The sequence below is a fragment of the Quercus suber genome, unplaced genomic scaffold, assembly GCF_002906115.3.
Source record: "Quercus suber isolate HL8 unplaced genomic scaffold, Cork oak 2.0 scaffold_46, whole genome shotgun sequence".
Taxonomy (NCBI): Eukaryota; Viridiplantae; Streptophyta; class Magnoliopsida; order Fagales; family Fagaceae; genus Quercus; species Quercus suber.
The window spans coordinates 2,046,188-2,067,484 of record NW_027069511.1 but is presented as its reverse complement, the minus strand read 5'-3'; the positions used below and the strand labels follow the sequence as shown (position 1 = coordinate 2,067,484).

The window sequence follows — 21,297 nt, the reverse complement described above, 5'->3', positions numbered from 1 at the left end:
AGTGTTTAATCTTAAGAATAAAGTCTACTTTTTTTTTCTTTTTTTTTTACATATTTTTTTAAATATTAAATTTATAAATGGTATAGTCTCTTAGAAATGTTTGAGAAATATACAATTTCAATCTCATGTATCTATATTAAAACACAAAACCCAATTAATAGTTCGAAACTACTCCTACAATAAGAAAAATTATAAATATGATTATCTCTTTTAAGAGAATAAAAAACTTGAATAATATATTTGAAACTTAAATAATTTAGTTGTACAGGAAAAAAAAATTAGAAAAATATAACACACAATAATATAATTTAGCAAAATATGGACCACTTAAAAAATGAATAATATCAATCAAACAAATCCAAATAATAAAATAATGATATATTTTTTGAGATAGATAAATGAAAAATAATTATTTTCCACAAAATTATATATTATACCACAACTACAAAATAATTAGGGTAAAATATCATTTTTGTCCCTAAACTATCACAAAAGTTCATTTTTCGTCCCTAAACTTTCAAAAGTTCGTTTTTCGTCCCTGAACTATCACAAAAGTTTGTTTTTTGTCCCTAAACTTTCAGAAGTTCTATTTTCGTCCCTAAAATTTTCCAAATGTATTGATTTTCGTCCCTCTCACATCAGCACACTGTCAAAGCCACGTCAGCACTCCGTCAGACGGAAGGACGAAAATCAATACGTTTGGAAAAGTTTAAGGACGAAAATAGAACTTTTGAAAGTTTAGGGACGAAAAACAAACTTTTGTGATAGTTCAGGGACGAAAAACGAACTTTTGAAAGTTTAGGGACGAAAAACAAACTTTTGTGATAGTTTAGGGACAAAAATGATATTTTACCCAAATAATTATCAATTCTTACGCATCGCATGAATTTACGACTAGTTATAATAATTTGAAGCTCAAGTCCTTGGCAAAATAGGAGCTACGAGTTAATAGAGGATGTGCCCCCGAAAAACATTGACAAAGCATACATCCAGGCACAAAAACCACCTCACTACCCACTTCCTCATTCATCATTTCTTTCTCATTGCTTGATTCAGTACTCTCCTTTTGGGAAATCCACCAACTTGTTCTCATTATGAGTTCCTACCAGAGCAGGTGATTTGGCCTCAGATGCGTGAGACTTTTGGGAGATTTCCTCCAAGGCTTTGAGCAGCTTATAACTCACTCTTAGAGGCATCAGAATTCCCAGGCAGTTTTCCTCCAGGCTCTTGAGCAGCTTCCAAGTCCTCACAGTTAACGGGGTCAGAGTTTTCAGGTTGTTGTTCTCCAGCCTTTTGAGCAGCTTCCAATTGCTCATACTTGGAGATCACCTGCTCAAGCTCATCATGAAAATATAGAGCCTCAAATAGCATCCCTTCATCATCAGTGGTGCTTTCTATAATCACCTTAATGACAGGCTGTGACTGCTTGCAATTCTTCAACGTGCTTAGTGTAAGATCTTCCTGCATTAGCTCGAGAACTTCAATCAGTTCCCATTTATCTTCCATCTATACACATATCTGGGGATTAAGGTGAGAAGTCACACTACAACTCGATTACAAGGTTAAAGTCAAAAACTTCCTAGCACATTTATAAATACAGAAAAACACACTCTTAACATCACATAAATCAGAAGAACCCAAACAATGAAAGATTTTAATCTGTATTAATAAACGCTACATTTAATTTAAACTATTTTCATTAATAATTCATTATGATTATTTATTATGCACAATCATTATCAATGTTATCTTTAATGAAAAATAGGATCCCATATTCTTCAAGAACTTGTAATCTTCAATCTAATTCTACAATCCAATATGCAACATAATCAACCAATCCTATGTAATATATCAATTTTAACCACCTTAGACTTACACAAAAAGCCTTGAAACTTAACAAAAACTTTTTAGTGTTTCCAATGGAGAAGTCTAAATTAAAATCCCCCCTCCCAAAATTTCAAAATTATTCCCCAAAAAAAAAAAAAAAGATTTACACCACATAATGCTAGCCCCACCTATCACAGAGTGCAAGTGCAATACCTCCAAAACACTCACAAATAAAATTCAAATTTTCAATTTCTTAATCTTTTATTTATTATTATTTTTTCAATCTGCAAAATAAGCCCACCTCAAGACAAAAGGTGATGGGACACCAGATTCTACGGAAAGCAAAGTAGCCAAAAAGACAAAAGGTTTGCTGACATGAAAACTTTGAGGCTAATTAGTACCAAAGTTAAGAATACTTCATAGTCATGTATTCACAAAGATTTCACAAATTTAAAACCCACCTTTTTCTTTAAAAATCAAAACCCGAATCAAAATTTGACAAATGTCATGTAACAAAAAAGAAAATATCAAAACATAAGCGGTATCCAATGCTATCGGATAAGAAAAACGACTACAGCTGCTCCCATGAGAGGAATCAAAGAACCAGCCAAACCGTGCAAGCAGCAGGGTTTCCCACCTTTTCTCCTTGAGCTTGCAACAGCACGGTGCTGGAGATTTCACAAGCTATACCTTATACTGTGGGTGCACACCCCTGGCATTTTCAAGAGGGAAACATACTTCTTTTTTCGTTAGCAATACCAGACAATACCAAAGAACATAGCATAACTTGCTTGTGACTATAATTTTGAATGCACATCAATTCTGGGTCCTGCTCTTGCTATTCATTTTGGGTCTGCTATGAGCACATTTTATATTTAAATGATATGATTTCAAGAATCTTTCTATCAAGCTAGAACGAATCAAACCATGACAAATGTCCAGATAAAATGCAAGAAAGCTTACGACTAGAGATTATCCAATATGTTGCAACATAAGATCAATTTGATTGGCTGGTGAGTGACATTACCACACATCGCTGGACAGACATCAATAGAATCAGATAATCCAGTGATCTTTAGATTCCTAATAGGAACCAAACGCCAAATTTATCCAATTATATTTCAAAATAAGGGCAATCTAATTGGCTGGTGAGTGAGATTGTCTTTGGCTCTTTGCAAATTGCTGGACAGAGGCATTGAAGAAACCAGATAAACCAGTGATCTTTAGAAGCCTAACAAGAACAGAACACCAACTGCAATGCAAATTAGTCATATTTACAGTAATTTTAGGAATAAAAGTAACCGAAATATTTATAGAACAAGCCATTGACCAGCTGCAGCTCCAAACTCTTTCATGATTCCTGGTACTTGGTCAGGTCAAATGTCAAGGTTCTTGAGCAGCTGGAAAAAGTAAGCATAATGTTAACACCGCATGTTAAAATGTTGATATTGTGGGTCAAAACAACAATGAAGGGAAAAATATGTATGTGAAGAGGCTACCTTCTCTCGGCATCCCTATAAACCCCAACCACAGCTTTAGCCTTGTCATAAAAGCTATCTTTCAATGATATCACAATACTTTGACATCCATTGCCTCCCTCAGCATCTTGATTACCGCTGGCCCCTTCGCATGATTTTGAACAAATGAATCCAGCTACCTTAGCCACATTTAAGTTATCCAATGCAGCATCAACTTCGTCCAATATGAAAAATGGAGAAGGCCTATAACTGAAACCATTCATACAAGCAATGTGAAAACCCATGAAATAATGCCACTAATTTTGTGCAGAAGAAAGATAATTTTATGACAAATGTCTGGTATTTATCAAGGCAATGGGACATTGCTAAGAGCATCTAAAAAGCAAAGTAAATAGCAATTATATAGACAGAAAGAGAGTAGGATGTATAAAGGTAGAGAACAATAAAACAGGCAGAGGAACAAAGAAGTCTAGCATCATATTACATTGAATCCAAATCCGAACTGCAATAAACTGCAATGTATTGGTTAAAGGAATTTGCAAATTGGCTCAGAAATTCCCAATTCCACAACGCATATTATGAATGTATAACATCGAGTGCAGGCCATCTCTACATCTTGGAAAGTTCCATTCAAAATACATAAAATACGATCAGTTATATGTGTCTTATTGTTTGTACAAGTAGTAGATGCAAGTTTGCATGGCATGTGTGCAAGGGTATCTTGTAGCATGGATGAAAAAAAGAAGTTACATTCTTCTAAGGCATACCTGTGGATGGAAAAGAGCAATGCAAGTGCTGCAACAGTCTTCTCCCCACCAGACAGCTGTTCCATATCATGGAAGCGCTTTGTTGGGGGCATAGCAGTGTACTTGATGCCATGTAAAAATGGATCATCTTCATTTTCTAAGTATAAATACGCTGTCCCACCCAATGGGTGTGTGTTGCTCTTCGTCAATTGTTTATAAAGCTTATCAATATTGTTAGAAATGTGGCTGAAAGCATCCATAAACAATCTGAACCTGCATTCACAGAAACATACTCAGCTTCATCTTTTTTGATAGCTAAATAAAACTCATGCACCCGTACGGAATGGAACCTATGAGTAAATGACCCCATTTATAATCTCTTCAGATGGAAAAAAATGGCATGTGGTCCAAGTTCAATTGGACGATATATGCACAACCACGTGCACAGATGATTTTTCAGGGACAGGCAAATAAGATTTCACATTTTCAATGACATATATTGGCACACACTTCAGAGTTGACCTAGGTGTCTCAGGAGTAAATACACTATATAAATCCAGCCTAAGACAAGGAACCAATGCCATCAAGTGAGATAAAAGACTTTACCTAAGAGAGCAATAAAGGCAACATTTGAAATATTTTCAAGCCAAAGAAGCTTCAAAACTTACAACTTCAGATGATTAAAAGTAAGTTAAAATAAAACTAGAATCAGGCCTTAAGACAGAGCAAATGAATAGAACAAACGTTTGGAGCAGAAAGAGTCTGAGATGAAACTTTTTGGTGGCTTTGACACTGAAGTACTTTTTGGTGGCATTGACACTGAACCTCATCCTACTGCTCTATCCATCACACAGGCCCGAGAATCTTTTTAATCTATAGTGTTGTTTGAGGAAACATCTATTTCCAACATTCCAGCTCTCAACCTTAAAGCAAGTAACACTTATCACAAGATTGTATTGTATTAGTTTTTAACCTTTATCATAATAGTATGGAGATTACCATGGTAGTATAGCAATTACTGTACCTCTCCTCCTTAACGGAGTTGAACTTATCAGTTTTGTCCTTCTCTTCTTTTCGGGCTGCTTCAAACTCTTCAGTTACAGCTCTTTCCTTTTCTTTCAGAGCCTCATATTGGTCTAGAGCCCTCAAATTTAGAGCAGTTCTTTCAATTTCTGATATTAGGGCATCCATTTTTTGCTTGAAGTCTGCTTCAAGCTTCTCTCGTTCAGCAGGTCTCCTGTCCCGCAGAAGAGATCTATTTAGCTGACTAAAATCAAAAACTGGGCCTGCTCTTGAGGACTCTGTCTCCATTAGGTCCGATCTGGGAAGGCTTATTTGTCCTAATTCACACATATCTACTATTTCTTGCATCCGCGACTTCAGCTGCTCTATTTTTGTCTCCTGAAATAACAAGGAAACATTTGTTGGGCATTGAAATTCATTAATACACATGTTAAGACGTAGGAAAAAAAATCACCATCAAAACTAACTTTAGAAGATATCTGGCGGTTAATTTTGGATATGCTTGTTGTAGCTTTAGAAGTCTGATTTTTCCAATCCTGCATCTCCTTCTCGCACTCCTCCAACTTAGTTTTCCAGTCTAGAAAAGTACAAACAGAAGAAAATACTACATGAGCTGCCAACAAATTATTAACATCAAGAATTTCACTGGGAAAAAAAAACAGGAATTAGAAACAGATACACAACCAAGCGCTAAAGCTAAATTATGTCTCAAATTTTAAGACAAACAGTAACTCAGGCTACATGCTACCCAAGTATCAGAACAGAGGTAGTGTCACTTCAATCCCAAACACCATCCTCCAACCTCATCCTTCCACCCAAAAGAATAAACAGAAATATACCTCACCACATGAAGAAGCATGAAGCCCACAAAAAAAGCAATAGTGATAGAAAACTAAAACCAATTACAATGAATCATATTAACAAATAACATACTACTTACGATAAGAAACCCTGTAAAGAATCCTTCCCCTTTTTTTTTGGTTTGGTAATAAGAAATTTTATTAGAAAAAGGATAAACCTAAATTACTCATGGAGAATATAAAATGCTTTCTTGAAAAATTAAAAGATCAAGGTACATTAAAATCAAAGAAAAAGGAATTCTACTTAAGGCAGGCCTGCAATCATACAAGGATCTAAAAAATAGGGATTTTAGAGTGCTTCTAGAAAGTTTCAAAGCCAATGAATGCTAAAATTTTCCTTTATGTCCAAATGATCCACAAAAGAGACCCTGTAAAAGATTCTTCATACCAACAGTAGGAAAATATGACAACAGCTAGTGCCAGAAAAACAAAAACCTGTTCATGACCCACATTGCAATTCATTGGTTGGGTCGAGGCACTTCTAGAAGCTACATAGTGAGATCTACACAGATAGACTAAACCCAACAACAACAACAACAAAACCTTTCCAGACATGATCTAGCACTCATGTTTAATACCATCTTTGTTTGATACCAGCCTCATTAATTCCAATGATCTTTAGCTCAAATGGTACTTACTCCCTTTGTAAAAAAACAAGGTGGAGGGTTAGGTCTTGACTCTTGGGTTCAATATCCACCAAGTGTGTATAATTTACCAATATAATAACAATTTATTAAAAAAAAAAAAAATCATAAGCTCCAAAAATTAAGGGAGAAGACTCAGAGTTTCTAACCATACAACCCAAAAACCTAAATCTAGCAGATGAACTTGGCATTGATAGGTCTCATTATGTCTTAAACGCTAGAGAAATCAAATGTTATGAAAACCAAAAGGCTTGATATCACAATTGAAGTGCAGAAAACCATTCTTGCCTTCTCCAACCACCTTTTACTAGCTCCTTCTTGAGATTTAGACAAGAATATTTACAAGTCCCATCTTTCAAAAGCCAGTTCACTATCAAGTCTATTTTCATAAGCAAATATATTCCAGTTCATTTTTTTGGATAGGTAAGAAAACTTGTATTAAGAGAAATCTACTTCATTAGAAAAATGTAGCCAGAAAAAATATGTAAAGAAACAACAGAAGAAAACAAAGATATTATGTACAGGAAGATAAGGAATCTATAAATAACAGAATGGATTCCCTAGAAGTAAATCCCCATGCACGAGACCAATCAAACAAGGTCCCTACAAATAAAGCTAGAAGTTGATCCCCAGTAAGCTCCATTTCTTCAAATATATGACTACTACGCTCCCTCCAAATAATCCACATCACACAATGTAGTTCCAAATTCCAAATATTCGAAGATTGCTTTCCCAATCAGTTTCTCCATCCTACCAATAAATCAATAACCTTTTTGGGTAAAACCCAAGCAACACCAAACAATCTAAATGCAAAACTCCATAACTGAGAAACTTCCTCACAGTGCAACAGGAGGTGATCAACACTCTCCCCACTAAACTGGCATAGGCAACACCAATCCACAATTGTAAAGGCCCTTCTCAAATAATCACCTGATAGAATCTTCCCCAGTGCAGCTATCCAAACAAGGAAAGACACTCAACATGGAGCCTTTACACCCCAAACGCTTTTCCATGGAAAACTAGTAGAGCTAGATCCCCTTGGAGCACCATAAAAGGACTATGTCAAAATCCCCCTACAACTTCAACCCCACCTCATCCAATTTCTGTTATAGTTATTTTCTGGTTACTTGTTCTATTAGCATATTAATAAGGGTATTTGTGTAATTATATCATAAACCCTCATATAAATATATTCTAAAGTGGAGGCTGACAGATTAACGCCTAAACCTTGTTTTCTTCATTGTCGCTCTCTCCCTTATTTTCCCCTTCTTAATTCTCTAACCTAAATTTCTATAGTTTACAATTTAACTTGGTATCAGAGCATCTGGATCCAACCCTAGAACCAATTAGAACACAAGAAGAAGGTTGTATCTGTTGACAGGAGGGCTGACGTCAGAATCCATACAATGGCATCGGCACTGATGTCAGTGCTGACATTAGCATCGGCAGGGTCACCAAATTCCGGCAAAGACACTATCTCATTGGAATCTCTTGGTATTTATGGTGGTTTTTGCCAAAATTTTTGAAGCCATCTAGGATGATTTTTCAATTTTCGAATTTTTTTTGTCAATATTGTCTCTGATTTTCCAATCTGCTTTGCTGGTGTTTTCTGGTGACTTGAATTGATTAGCCTTCTTCCATAAGGGCTGAATAGACTATAGAATAGCATATTTGATGTTGGTTGTAGCTCTCTTGAGGGTTTCATAGTTTTTTTTTTTTTTTTTTTTTTGTTCTTTTACTGTTTCTGCTGCCGAATTGTGCCCCTCCAGATTTGGCTATCTCGTGTCTTATTTGATGTTGGTTGTAGCTCTCTTGAGGGTTTCATAGTTTTTTTTTTTTTTTTTTTTTTGTTCTTTTACTGTTTCTGCTGCCGAATTGTGCCCCTCCAGATTTGGCTATCTCGTGTCTGTTGTTTGGCGACTACTTTTTGGATTTGAGTATTGTTCTAGTTGCTTGGAGTAGGCTGTTGTGATGTTAGTTCTTTGGCTTGGTATTTATGATCTCGTTGGAGTTTTTTGACAATTTAATTTGAGCCTTTTTTTTATGGCTGAAGAAAATACCACCACTGTCATGGCAGAGAACAAATCGTCACTGATTAGAGATGATGATATGCCTAAATCCATTACTTCAAAAAGATTGAATGGTTTGAATTATTTAGCTTGGACACATGCAGTGAAAGTTTATTTGCGTGGGAAAAATAAATTAAATTGACTGATTCAAATCCTAATGTGAAAGCTTCAAATTATGAGGATTGGATGAGTGAAGATTCAATTGTTATGGGATGGTTGTGGCATAGTATGGAACCTCACATTGCTACTACTGTTGAATTTTGTGATTCTTCGAAGAAGATTTGGGATTCTATTGCAGAATGTTTTTCCCATCAAAGCAATGTTTCTAGGGTGTATGAGACAATTTTCACTACTAGGCAATCTGGTAAACCACTGTCTGAGGACTACAATACTCTTAAAAATAAAATTCATGGGAGCAGTTATTACAGTATCAGCCTCTTACCACTGATTTGGAACAACAGAAGCGATATTGGGAAGATTTTATGATTGCTTCCTTACTATCTAGTTTAGACTCTGATTCATGTGGATTCAAAGATCAAATTCTTGCTAGTGAGACCTTACCCAGTTAGCCAATGCTGCTAATGCCTATTCTCGACTATTGCGCTCATCATTAGGACAGAATTTCACTGTCACTTCTTTGGAGTCTTCAGCTTTACTCTCAAGTAGCGGGGGTCATGGTAATTCTGGTGGTGGTCGTACTGGTGGTCGTGGTGACAGGAAGTGTGACCATTGTCGTGGTCTTAATCATACTGAACCTTATTGTTGGGTGAAGTATGGGAAGCCGGATTATGCAAATCAGGTCGTTGATGGTGGTGTTCAGCCACAACCTAGTTCTACTCCACTTGGGCATACAACTTCTAGGTCTGATTCTCGTGATGCACATACTACCCAGCTTAGCGAGCTTGTTCAACAGTTGCGCACTACTTCTTCTGTTGCTAAATTAGCTGATTTAGGTAATGTTGCATGAGTAGTTGGTCTTCCTACTCCATGCAGATGTATTGTGACAATCAGGCTGCTATTTATATTGCTAGCAATCTTGTGTTCCATGAACATACCAAACATATTGAGGTTGATTGTCACTTCATTCAGGATTTATTGATGAAGAAACAGATTGTCACCCCCTTTGTTCGTTCGGATGATTAGTTAGGTGATATTTTCACCAAGCCTTTCGCTAGTGCCTCCTTTCAACGACTGTCTTTCAAGCTGGGCATGTTTAATCTATATGCTCTAGCTTGAGGGGGAGTGTTCTTGCTCTATTAGCTTATTAATAAGGGTATTTGTGTAATTATCTTATAAACCCTAATATAAATATATTCTAAGGTGGAGGCTGTCAGACTAATGCCTAAACCTTATCTTCTTCACTGTCGCTTTCTCCCTTTATTTTCCCCTTCTTTTTTAATTCTCTAACCTAAATTTCTATAGTTTACAATTTAACTATTTCCATCCTCATTTGGAGGATTACGTGACGCCAAGGTATGAAAAAAGGCTCCACCAACTCCATTTCCCAATCGTTAAAACCATTTTGGAACCGTAAATATATTCCATCTCATTTAAACTACAAACAGTTTACTGGCTTTGCAGTTGTAATGAGAAGAAGCAAAAGGCTGCTTCATCCCTTATTCTCACTTGTTACGCAATAATCATTCCCTCTGTTTTCATATTTTTGCTTTTCCAATGCAGCTTTCAGAGGCAAGATACCCAGTTCTCTTTTTGCACATCATTATATGAAGTCTGAGGAAAGTTCAGACAACCAGCGTCATAAATCAGGTTTTTCCCCTTCACCATTCGTCTTGCAAGCACATATGTTTTCCTACCCAGTTTCATAAATGGCTCAAACCTAAGATAATAAATCATCAGATAGCTTGCACCCCCCATGTTTCTCTAACACCAACTCCAAAAGAACATTGAAATCAAAACTTAAAGAGACAAAGGGAAGAAAGGTAACAGATAGCATGCATCAAAACTTAAATCAACTTGTCAGGCAATTCATCTCTAGTCCCTTTCCATCATTGTCAGAGTATAACCATCAAACATTCAGGTTTCTATCACATGAGTACTTCCTAATAAACACTAGAAATGCATGCAACAAGAAGCCCTAGTCAAATAGTCCTTTAACAAAACTACTAAGACATAGTCAAAAAATAAATAAATACTAAGACATACATTCTAAAAATTAACGGCAATGCACAAAATCTTGCAAAGTTGCTCCTTATGAAGCCCTGCACCAAAATGCCAAGCATTGCTCAACTGATCAAGCAATGGTGGCAGCCAGCAGCTGTGCGCTGACAACTTCTTTATAGTGTATACAGCAGAGAAACTGTGCCTGCAACTGTAATTTTAGTTTCCCACTTCTTAATCTAAGCAACAATTTTCAGTGCTTTCTGGCATCATCTAAGACAGAACTTAACCCAAATGGAACCCTAGTTCCCGCTTAAAATATGACACAGAAGAATTTCCAATTTAGCCTACCTTTGTGATAGACAGTCCCATAAATCATGGACTATATTAGCCTGAATAACTTTTGTCAATAAATACCAAGAATCAATCTCTAATTATAAAATAAACCCCAGCCAATTGACTCACAAAAAAAAAGAAAAAAGAAAAGAAAAGAATGTGATACCATGGTCTCAGGACTTCAAGGCATGGAAACTTCAAGATTTATTTTATCAACAAAAACTAAGCTCTCTATGGTAACATGTGGAAGCAAAGCCATACCTTGTACTTCTTTCTTATATCCAATGATCTCAACACTAGCTTTGTCTGCAGTTGACTTGGCTTTATCCTCTCTATCCTTAATCTGTACTAAATAATTTTTTAAAGCACTAATAGAAGATTCTAGCTCCTTAATTCGTGATTCCATGCCCCGATTTTGCTCATACTCCAACCTAATTAAAAAGAAAAGGCACTGGCACATAAAATTTTGAACAAATGCCGAAGCAGCTAAAAATTAATACATTACAAGCAACTCATGTAACGAAGGAAAAAATTGGAACTTCCATCTGAGCATAAATATCCAATTAAAGAATAAACTTTATGTACTCATAGTAAATTGATGTATAAACAATGCATAAGCTTTGTAAACTTTTAACATTCTATAAGCAACAAGGAAATTAATGTAATGCTCCTATTGAAATGAAACAATTGAACTTTTTGGGAAAAATATATTGGCATAGTCTTGGTATCGATATTGAAACAAATTAGCAGAACATTTACAAGTATCATCTATCGTACAAATTGTAAAATGAGATCTTTGTATGATTAAATGACTGCCTTAGACGGTATACAACCATATCTTTATTGTATCTTCTGAATTTGAAACTGTAATTCCTTCAGAGTTGCATTATGAAATTACCTGTGCAATTGGGTTTTACTTTTCTATCAAATAAAGGTATTTTGTTTATCAAAAAAAGGAAACAATACGCACAACATAGTAGAAAAACAAGATAGGGCATCAAACACTTGAAAGAAATAAAATTTCATAACTCTATTACATTTCCTCTCACCTTCGCTCTTGAGTCAACAATGTTCTTTCTAAAAATAAATTTTTTTTATTATGTATTTCTTTCTAAAAGTGAAATAAAATGGTAGGGTAACACAATGACAATTCTTTCTTTCTTTCTTTCTTTTTTTAAATGGCAAAGAGAGCCCACATAACCAATTAACTATTCATAGGGCAATAACCACAACGGACATATATTGATGTGGTTAAAAAAAAAAAAAAATTGAAGAAAATGTACAGCCCACATAATGGAGCATATGGAACAGATTCCATTTACCAAATGCAAATTATTGGACTGGCTTGATGTAAATTGCTTTATGTGTATGCACATATAATTCCTATTCTCAGCAACTTGGTTAAATATATCTACATTTATTCTAATAGAAGACTCCCTTCCAGGCTTTAGAATCATTGGACGTCCTGATGTCTCAACAAACTGACAAAAGATTTCTGATGCAGCACAAATTCTAGAATCAACAACAGAAAAAAAATAAAAACATAGAATTCAGCACCTAGTGTTGCTAGGAGTCAGCATCAAGAGAGGTGCAAAGCCTAAGAATCAGTGGTTAGGGTTATCTGGAGTCAGCCCCAGGCCATTGGAAAACTTTCAACTGAAATTTTATTCATCATAAACTTGTCTCCATAAAGTACAACACCATGCTTATATAGACTACTAAGACTAAAGTCTAAAACCTAATCCTAACTGACTTGGGCCAAAGTCCAATTATTGAACTACAAAAATAACCTTGACTCTAAGAAATTAAATAAAATACTAATAAACTAATTAGCTAATAAGAAATAAAATAAAATCCCGCAGACCAATAGTAAAATCCCAATTGACTTCTAAAATTAGAAAAAAAATAAATTTAAGAATGAAATTGTCTTCGCTTTTCCCATATCACTTTCACCTCCTCAAAGTGTAGTGATTGGCAAGAGTCCTCATGGATGAATCCCTAAAAATAATGTTGCTATGTCCACTTGTTGTACTTGATTTGGATTGGGTGCTGCAGCATAGCACCCTACTGCTCCTTGGTTATTTAGTCTAATCAGGCCTTGTGTATTTTGCTGTCTTAGCCTTGGGTTGGGTAATGTTGAATCGTCCCTTTCCCCCTGTTTTACTCGGTTTGGGTGGTCTGTTAAGGGTGGCAATCTGTGGCCCATGTCTGTTTGGTCTAATATGACCTATGTGTTTGAAATAAAAGCTACTACTGATTCAACAAAAAAATATATATTAATGTTGCTAAGCCACTGAATTTCTAAAGAATGTCAAGAAGCCCCAGATCAAGAACCAAGGAGAAGAAACTTGTTTGTGAACTCACCTTTACTTTACAGTTTCAAATGGGCAAACAACATTTGCCACTTCCAGCAGTTACTAAAGAAGCTTTCACTAGCATATATAATCATAATATTGATGATAATGGTAGGCAACTGACACCTACTCCAAATGTCACTCAAATGGTAGGCAACTGATGATTTAGGTAAAGCAGCACATTTGGTACGTAATAAATCCAAAGATGCTTTACCACGTGTTACAAGTGAAGAATGCAAGAAAACTCTTTTCCTTAGATCCTCACACGTAAACTTAACTAGTTTACAACAGGAATTGAAGATTCATCCCCACAGAAAATATTCGTGGCACTAGCAAAAGCACTTAGAATTATAACAAAAGCAGTAACAAAAGCTTTTGCAATGGGGCCATGGATAATCAAAAATACAAATGTCATATAAGTTTCATGAAGCATAAATTCAACAGGGCATGCACAAATGGAAACACACTTTTTTTTAAAATTAATAAGCATAAACAAATGCACCAAGTGCAAGGATGTGTACTTAGTTACACCACAATTAAGCACTATAGCTACGAATGGAAACACACCCACACACACCGACCCACACACACACACACACACACATATATTAAAAACACAGATTCCTGCATGAAAACATCCATGCATACATTTATATACAAACACAGATGCCTGCATGAAGACATCCGTGCATAAACCAATCGTCTTTATATAAAATATAAAATGGTATTACCAATTAATAAGCCAGACGAATTGACAGAGGAAAAAAAGCATACTGGTATTTCAACTTTGACAGCTGGCTACTCAAGCTAAGCCTTTCTTCAGCCATATCTTGTGCAGCCTTTAGTTGGTTTTCTTCGTATTCACGTATGTTTGCCACCCCAACAGATTTACTAAATTCTTTGTAGATATGGTCAACAATTTCATTGATATCCTTCTCCCACCTATTAATTTGAATACTCCTTCTGTCAACAGCACTATTTGACTGCATGCAAAAAATAAATAAAAACCATTGTAATCAATTGTGTAAATAGCCATACAGCAATAAAATAAATGAAGGACGATCATTTTCATAATATTACGTTCTGCAGTTCAGAGTTTATGAGTTTGATTTCTTCTTCAATATTTTTCTTCTCCTGCAGCAATTTTTCAAGTTTGTCCTCAATGTTTCGCTGCAAAAATAAATAAATAAATAAATTTAGATAATCAATTATAACATAAGTTGCTCTGATAGCAGAAGCAAAACCAAGAGTTACCAACGTAAAATGAGTAGCATAATAGTATCTACATTGCCAAAATGTTTTTCTATCAATGGTATTTGTTAAGCCACAGCCCATGGGGAATATTCTGACAAGCAAAGAAAATTTTATTTTATATTAGTTTTGTTTACCTTTAGAAGTCAATTGTATTTATTTTTGGGTCATTGGATTTGGTTTTGTCTTATTAGCTAATGAGGTTATTAGTATTCTATTTAATTTCCTATAGTTAAGGTTATTTTTGTAATTCAATAATTTTCTATTCCAGCCAAACCTAGGTACTGATTCCTATGTTTATTTTTTTCTGTTCTTATTGATTCCCAATAGATTTCCAAACCTATCGTCCTTTTACATGAGAGAGAGAAAGAATTCAAGATTTTGGTACCTTAATATCATTTGATGACCTCTTACATCATGCAAATAGTTTCCTTTCATAAGTAAATTCACATCTCATTCTACCCCTAATCATCTAGCTATTTAAGAAGTAAACCATTCAAAAATTTGTGTGATGAAAAATCTAACTTGCCTATATGCTGCTCCATGAACATTCCCTAATACTGCAATTGCAATTCTATAATTCATCCATCCTCTTAAATACTCATAGGCAATCCAATATCACCCCCCTTAAGGGAATGCACCCAAGATAATTTAAAAACATATTATATCTTACAAGCAATGCAGAACATCTTCTGTATCCTAAATTCACTACAAGCCTCTTTATTTGCGAAGAATTTTAATTCTCAAACTTGCTAGAAAATATGGATCTTTCCAATTTTAGAGGCTGGATTTTATTTTTAGGTGTTTGTCTAGCATACTTCCCAGGTAGCTTGAATGTTAGCCTAGATAAAATTAGAAACCATCCTCCATAATTATTTTGAAACAACTAGTTCTTTTGAAGTAAAACAATAGTTTTTGGCATCATATTACAAAATTTGACAAAGCCTAAAGAGGTGATACTGCTTGCTTGGACAATTTTCACAACTTGTTTGAAACAATTACATAATCAGTCATTTGAAACTCAACCTAAGCAGAACCCTAAGAGTCCATTTGGTTGGGTTGATTTCAGTGTTGGTAAAAGCACACTTTAAGCATGCTCAAAGCGCAAAGCCGAGGCTTGCGCTATTTACCTCAAAAGCTAGGCTCATTCAAAGAAGTGAGCTTTTCAAGGTGCACTTTTTGGTGCTTTTTATATTTTTCAAAAAAATAAACTAAAACTGAATTAAAACTATAGCATTTTGACACAATTGATATGAGCCATTGATTGGGCATATTTTGAGTGTGACTAGTCCTGAAACCCACAACCCAGAGTTTTAAATTCCATTCCGGATTGGTTATTGGAACGGAATATTTCGGTACTGATGTGTTCCGATGCACCATTTTGGGATTACGCACCGGATATATATATATATATATATTAACCTAAGTGATTTAAATTAATTATCGAGTATAAAAATAAATTCCTTATGGAATGTCTGGAATGACGTAATTATGAGATTGGTTACTAAATTTTTTTCAAATATGTTAGTATTTAGTAGAGCTAGGATGAGATTGGTTGTTTCTCAAAAAAAAAAAAAAAAAAGATTAGATTGGTTAGTTAAAAAAATTAAATCTGGCATATTTGTAAATTATGATGTAGGGGCATTTGGAAAAATATGAACCTTCCTAGAATGTTCCTCTTTAAACTTATTTGTACTTCACGCATGACTTCACTCTTTTTGATGTCTCACTTTTCAACTTTTCAAATACTCTCCACTCACCAGATCTTCTTCTTCACCTCACCTCCTTTACTTTCTTCCATTCCCACGGTCTATCTTCTCATCATTCAGTTCTTTGTTTCCTTTTTTTTTTTTCTTTTATCGTGCTTACTCTAATTTCTTCCTTCATCTTCTTCTTTGTTTATTTTTCCTCAATGAATGATCTCCTTCTTCATGTTACCAATTTTGTAGTGCTCTGACTCTCTCTCTCTCTCTCTCTCTCTCTCTCTCTCTCAAAATTCATGAGAATGAGAAAAAAGTACAAGATACTCAGCAATGTCTAATTCCGGTCAGCAATACTATTTTCGGCCGGAATGGAAAAATTTCGCCCAAAATGCCGGTTTAATCCAGAACAAGCCAGAATTTGGGATGACATAGAACATGGGGGTCACCTGCACCAATTTGTCCACCGGAACGAAAAATTCCGGCCATTCCAACAAGAATAGAACGGAATTCAAAACTTCGCCACAACCTCCCAGTTCTTCTCTATTTTTATTTTTATTTTTTCATTATTTTTTCTCCTTGAATTAGTAACCCACCCTACTTCTTCTTATTATTCTATTTTTTCCCTTTTGGAAATCTGCCTAGTACCAATTACCATATTGCTATGTCCTCATATTCTTAGCTCATTCATGAAAAACAAAAGTATGATTTAATATATTTGCGGTAATTGTTTAGTTACTTTAGTGATTGATGTTGAACAAAGTAGACTAATTCTTTTATTTTTTATTTTTATGGGTACTAGAAGTTTTATTGATAAGAAAAATACAATGTGTTTCCGATGAGTTTAAACGAATACAAATAAATCAAACATAGCAAACTAATTCTTATAGACTTATAGTCATTAAGTGATTAAATTATTAACAAATATTACTAATTAGTCATAGGGCATTATGAATATTGAAGATTTAGGAAAGGGTATTACATGGAAGTACTAATATCTAGCTTATCAAAAAAAAAAAAAAAAGACTTGACTTGCAATTTTTGGGTTAAAATTGCAAAAGTAGGGCTTATCTAAATGTTATATGAATTATATGATTTTTTTTTTTCAATTTGTATGATAATTTGATCATTTGATTGTTGAATTTCTCATTAATAATTTTTTCTTTAAATGCACGCTTCACTTCAATCAGGCGCACGATTGCGCCTTGCGCCTAGGATCCAAGAGGCCTTTGCGCTTAAGTGCGCCCCTCGCTTTTACCAACACTAGATGATTTTGGCAGGATGGAGAAAGGGAAGGAGAAAATGAACGTGTTTGGTTGGAGTGGGGGTTGTTTCTCCCCATGCCCATGTTTTTGGGATGTTTAGTTATCTCCCTAATTGTGAGCTTACATGGGAAATTACCAATCTGTCCCTCTCCCCTCCCCCACCACGTTTCTTTTTTCTTCTTTTTCAAGCTTAAACGTTAGAGGTTTTTTTTTTTTTTTTTTTTTTTTTTTTTTTTTGTGTAAACCTAAAAGAAAAATTTATACAAATTCTATTTTCTATCATCTCATTTTTCTTTTCAATCAAACAAAAGAATTTTTCACCCCACCAAACACATATGAGGGAAAATTTAAGTCTTTTCTATCCTCACTATTTTCTATCCCCCATCCCCTGACTAAACGACACTAAACCTTAATCTTATTAAAGCACCTCAAATTATTATTATTATTGTTTTAAAAGTACACAATGGAGGTAGTGGCGGTTAGAGGGTAGAAGAAGAGAACAATAAATACATAACAATGGAGATGTACGCACAAGTCAAATAATAGTTGCCACCCCATTAAAAATTTAAAAGGATGAAAAATCAGCAATTCAAATTAACTAGTAAGTTGCCAATGCGATGCACAGATAATATTGTAATGTTTTATATAAGATAGTTTTGAAGAATGTTGTACATATATTATAGCATAATTGTAATAGAACTTTGTTAGTAATAAGTTTATCATAAAAAGCAACAATTAGAAATTGCACACATATATCCATTATAATTATTCAGTTCAAGTAATGAGCAATAAAAAAAAAATTTAAAAACTGTGGAGGAATATGAAGACTAAAATTTGATATAGAATGTGATTCTCTCTCCTTAATTTTAAAACAAAATACACTTATGACTTTCCTGCATTAGCATCCTAAATACCCACAATTAATCACAAACTTTACAAAACCCACTAGTAAACAACATCCAACTTCAACATCAAAATTGTAATTGTCGTTATCACTCAATATAAAATACTTGGTGTTAGCCAACTCACAAGAGTTAGGATTAGATGGGACGACAATGTTTGGGCTAGGTACGTGTTGTTGAAAGATTAAAGATAAATGACATTGTTTTTGGTTTGTGTATTAGAAATGGGATGACATGAAAGGATATGGCAAGTGTATATAAAGGAGTAGAAGTGCAAGAAGTGAAAATGGTGAATTGAAATGTAAAGAGTTTTGTGTGTATGCGTGGGAGGAAAAGTCTTGATACATTGAACTGAAGGAAACAACGAATCTTTATTTTATTTTTGTTAGAAAAGTCCTAAAAAATTGAACCAAATGAAACATAAAGTCAATATTCAATTTGTTCTTATCTTTAATGTGGCACTTAAAAGTATTTCAATTATTTTTGCAAAGAATGCACCATATGGCAAAACCTCATGATCTCGTAGAGCTCTCTCCTTTTATATATATATATATATATATTAATTAATGATTATACAGAATTAAACTGGTATCTAAGAAGAAAAATATATAAAACATAAATTAATCACTGAAAGTAAGTACCTTCTCAATGTCCGCATACTGAATCTTCTTTTCAAGTCCACTAATTTTCCCAGATGCTTCTGACTCTTTTATCTGCATCTCTCTAATCGAACCAAGCTCTTCCAAATCCAACTCATACCGTTCCTTCAATCTCTGACATTCTACAGAAAAGCAACAGCAAAGCTACAGCCAAAAGACTTGAAACAATGCAAAATGAAACAAACTTTTGACCTTTTTATCATCACATGGTTTGACTTGAAATCAAAGCAAAAGAAATAAACCTTCAATCTTTTTATCATCCCATCGTTTTGACCTTGCTTCCATTTCACCACTTCTACCACCAGTCATGGTGCCATATTTTGTGAGCAGAATTCCAGCTTTAGTTACAACTGATTCTATACAAATAAATATTTTAATAAAAAATCAATTTGATGATTTGGAACAGGTAAAGAATGGAAAAGATTAGTGATAATTACCTCTAAACCTCTCACCACTCCAGCATAGTACCTTAGCCTCATCAAGGTCATCACAAACAAGTGTATTTCCAACAGCAAAAAGAATTGCATTCTCCAAGACAGGATTAAAAGTGTTGCGGTTAAGTTTACAATGAATTTTTTTATATTGATTTACTAACATATATTTCAAGATGAAATAAACGGACAATAGAGGCAACATACATAAGACAGAAAAAGCTGTAGTGATTATTATGAGTTAGAGAAGCAAAGAATCATTAGATAAATTGCAATGAGAAGTATCCTAACCACCAAATTAGGATCAGTCTGTTATATATAAATCACCAGAAAGATGTATGCCAATAGGCAGTGCAGCACGCATTGAAATTATACCATCAGAATGTGTAGGAAAAGAGACAAGCTTTAGCAAAGGATATTGGATTACATCAAACACCAACTTTGCAGTACCACCTAAGGTCCGCAATCTCTCAATGACTGGCTTTACATGAATTGACTGAAGAGGTATAAATGTCTGAGGAGGAAGCCTTTGTTCTTTCAAATACTGCATGGAAGCAAGAGAAATAGCTAGTAATCTTAATCAACTCAATTAAATCTATAATATTAAGTCAAGAAATCAATAACAGAATTAGTCTATAATATCTCGTGCATTCAAACTATTATTGTACTAAACACGCTTTTGAATTCCCGAAAGAAAAGGCAAATTATAAAAGAATGTCATTGTAAGGCAAAGGCTTGAAAAATATATAAATAAAACAAGGGCAGTGACAACTTTGAAGCCAAAAAAACCCCACAAATGATTACTTAAAAGATGCCATCCATAATTTGGAAAGGAGAACATCAGTCTCCTACATAAAACTAAAACCGAAGCTGAGTAAATAATTTCAGGAATATAAGCCCTTCACCTAACAAAATTTGCACCTCACATTGGAAAATAGGTTAAAAATAATTTTGGCATAATCATATAAGGGAGGGGAATTGAAAGGTACTGGTTTTCAATAGACCCTAGTGGTTGAATAGATATTATTTCTTGACTACCTTTACTATGTTTCACTTCAAATACATAAAATCCAGCAATGGAAGTATGATATTGATGTTTTCATGTCAATAATTCAAAAAATGCCCCAGAAAAAAACAGCAAGCTAGAAATCATGTGTAGTACCTTAATGCATTCTTTTCCTGTATTTTCATCCTCAACTACTACTGCATCCATAAATCTGCCCATAGCAACAGTAACAGCAAAATTATATTTTTCCTGTGTTGGCCTACAAAGATCTTTCATGCAACCATGGACTCCTTGAAACATGCGTTTGAGAGTCTCCACTACTTGAGACAGCCGGGCATCCCTTTCATTTTCATATCTATCAGCCTTTAAATCACGTAGCTGGTATTCCGTTTCACTAAGAAGCTTCCTCAAATTTTCATATGTAGATCTGTAAGGAGGGAAAAAAGTACAATGGCATAATGTTCATGTTAGAAGTATGTGGTTAAATAATAAAATTTACTATATCCCAACAGCTTAAGCTTTTGGGAAAATTGGTAATTTAACATCATATTAAAGCAGGAGATCCTAAGTTCGATCCCTGACTCCTCCACTCTACCTCCCATTTAAAATCCCCACAAGGGAGTAGAGT

At 34.5% G+C, this 21,297-nt stretch overlaps 1 protein-coding gene across 1 annotated transcript; it reads right to left on the bottom strand.

The window, feature by feature from the left end:
• Positions 1 to 349: 349 nt before the first annotated feature.
• LOC111998522 (structural maintenance of chromosomes protein 1) lies at positions 350 to 21,096 on the bottom strand (the record flags this gene model as incomplete). The annotated part of the gene is given in 13 exon segments (XM_065771610.1): positions 350 to 3,227; positions 3,327 to 3,554; positions 4,073 to 4,324; positions 5,076 to 5,452; positions 5,542 to 5,651; positions 11,363 to 11,532; positions 14,230 to 14,438; positions 14,536 to 14,625; positions 19,215 to 19,354; positions 19,475 to 19,588; positions 19,670 to 19,779; positions 20,083 to 20,207; positions 20,826 to 21,096. Coding segments are annotated over 13 exon segments (2,245 nt in total), but the record flags the coding sequence as incomplete, so codon positions are not given.
• Between the last annotated feature and the right edge of the window lie 201 nt (positions 21,097 to 21,297).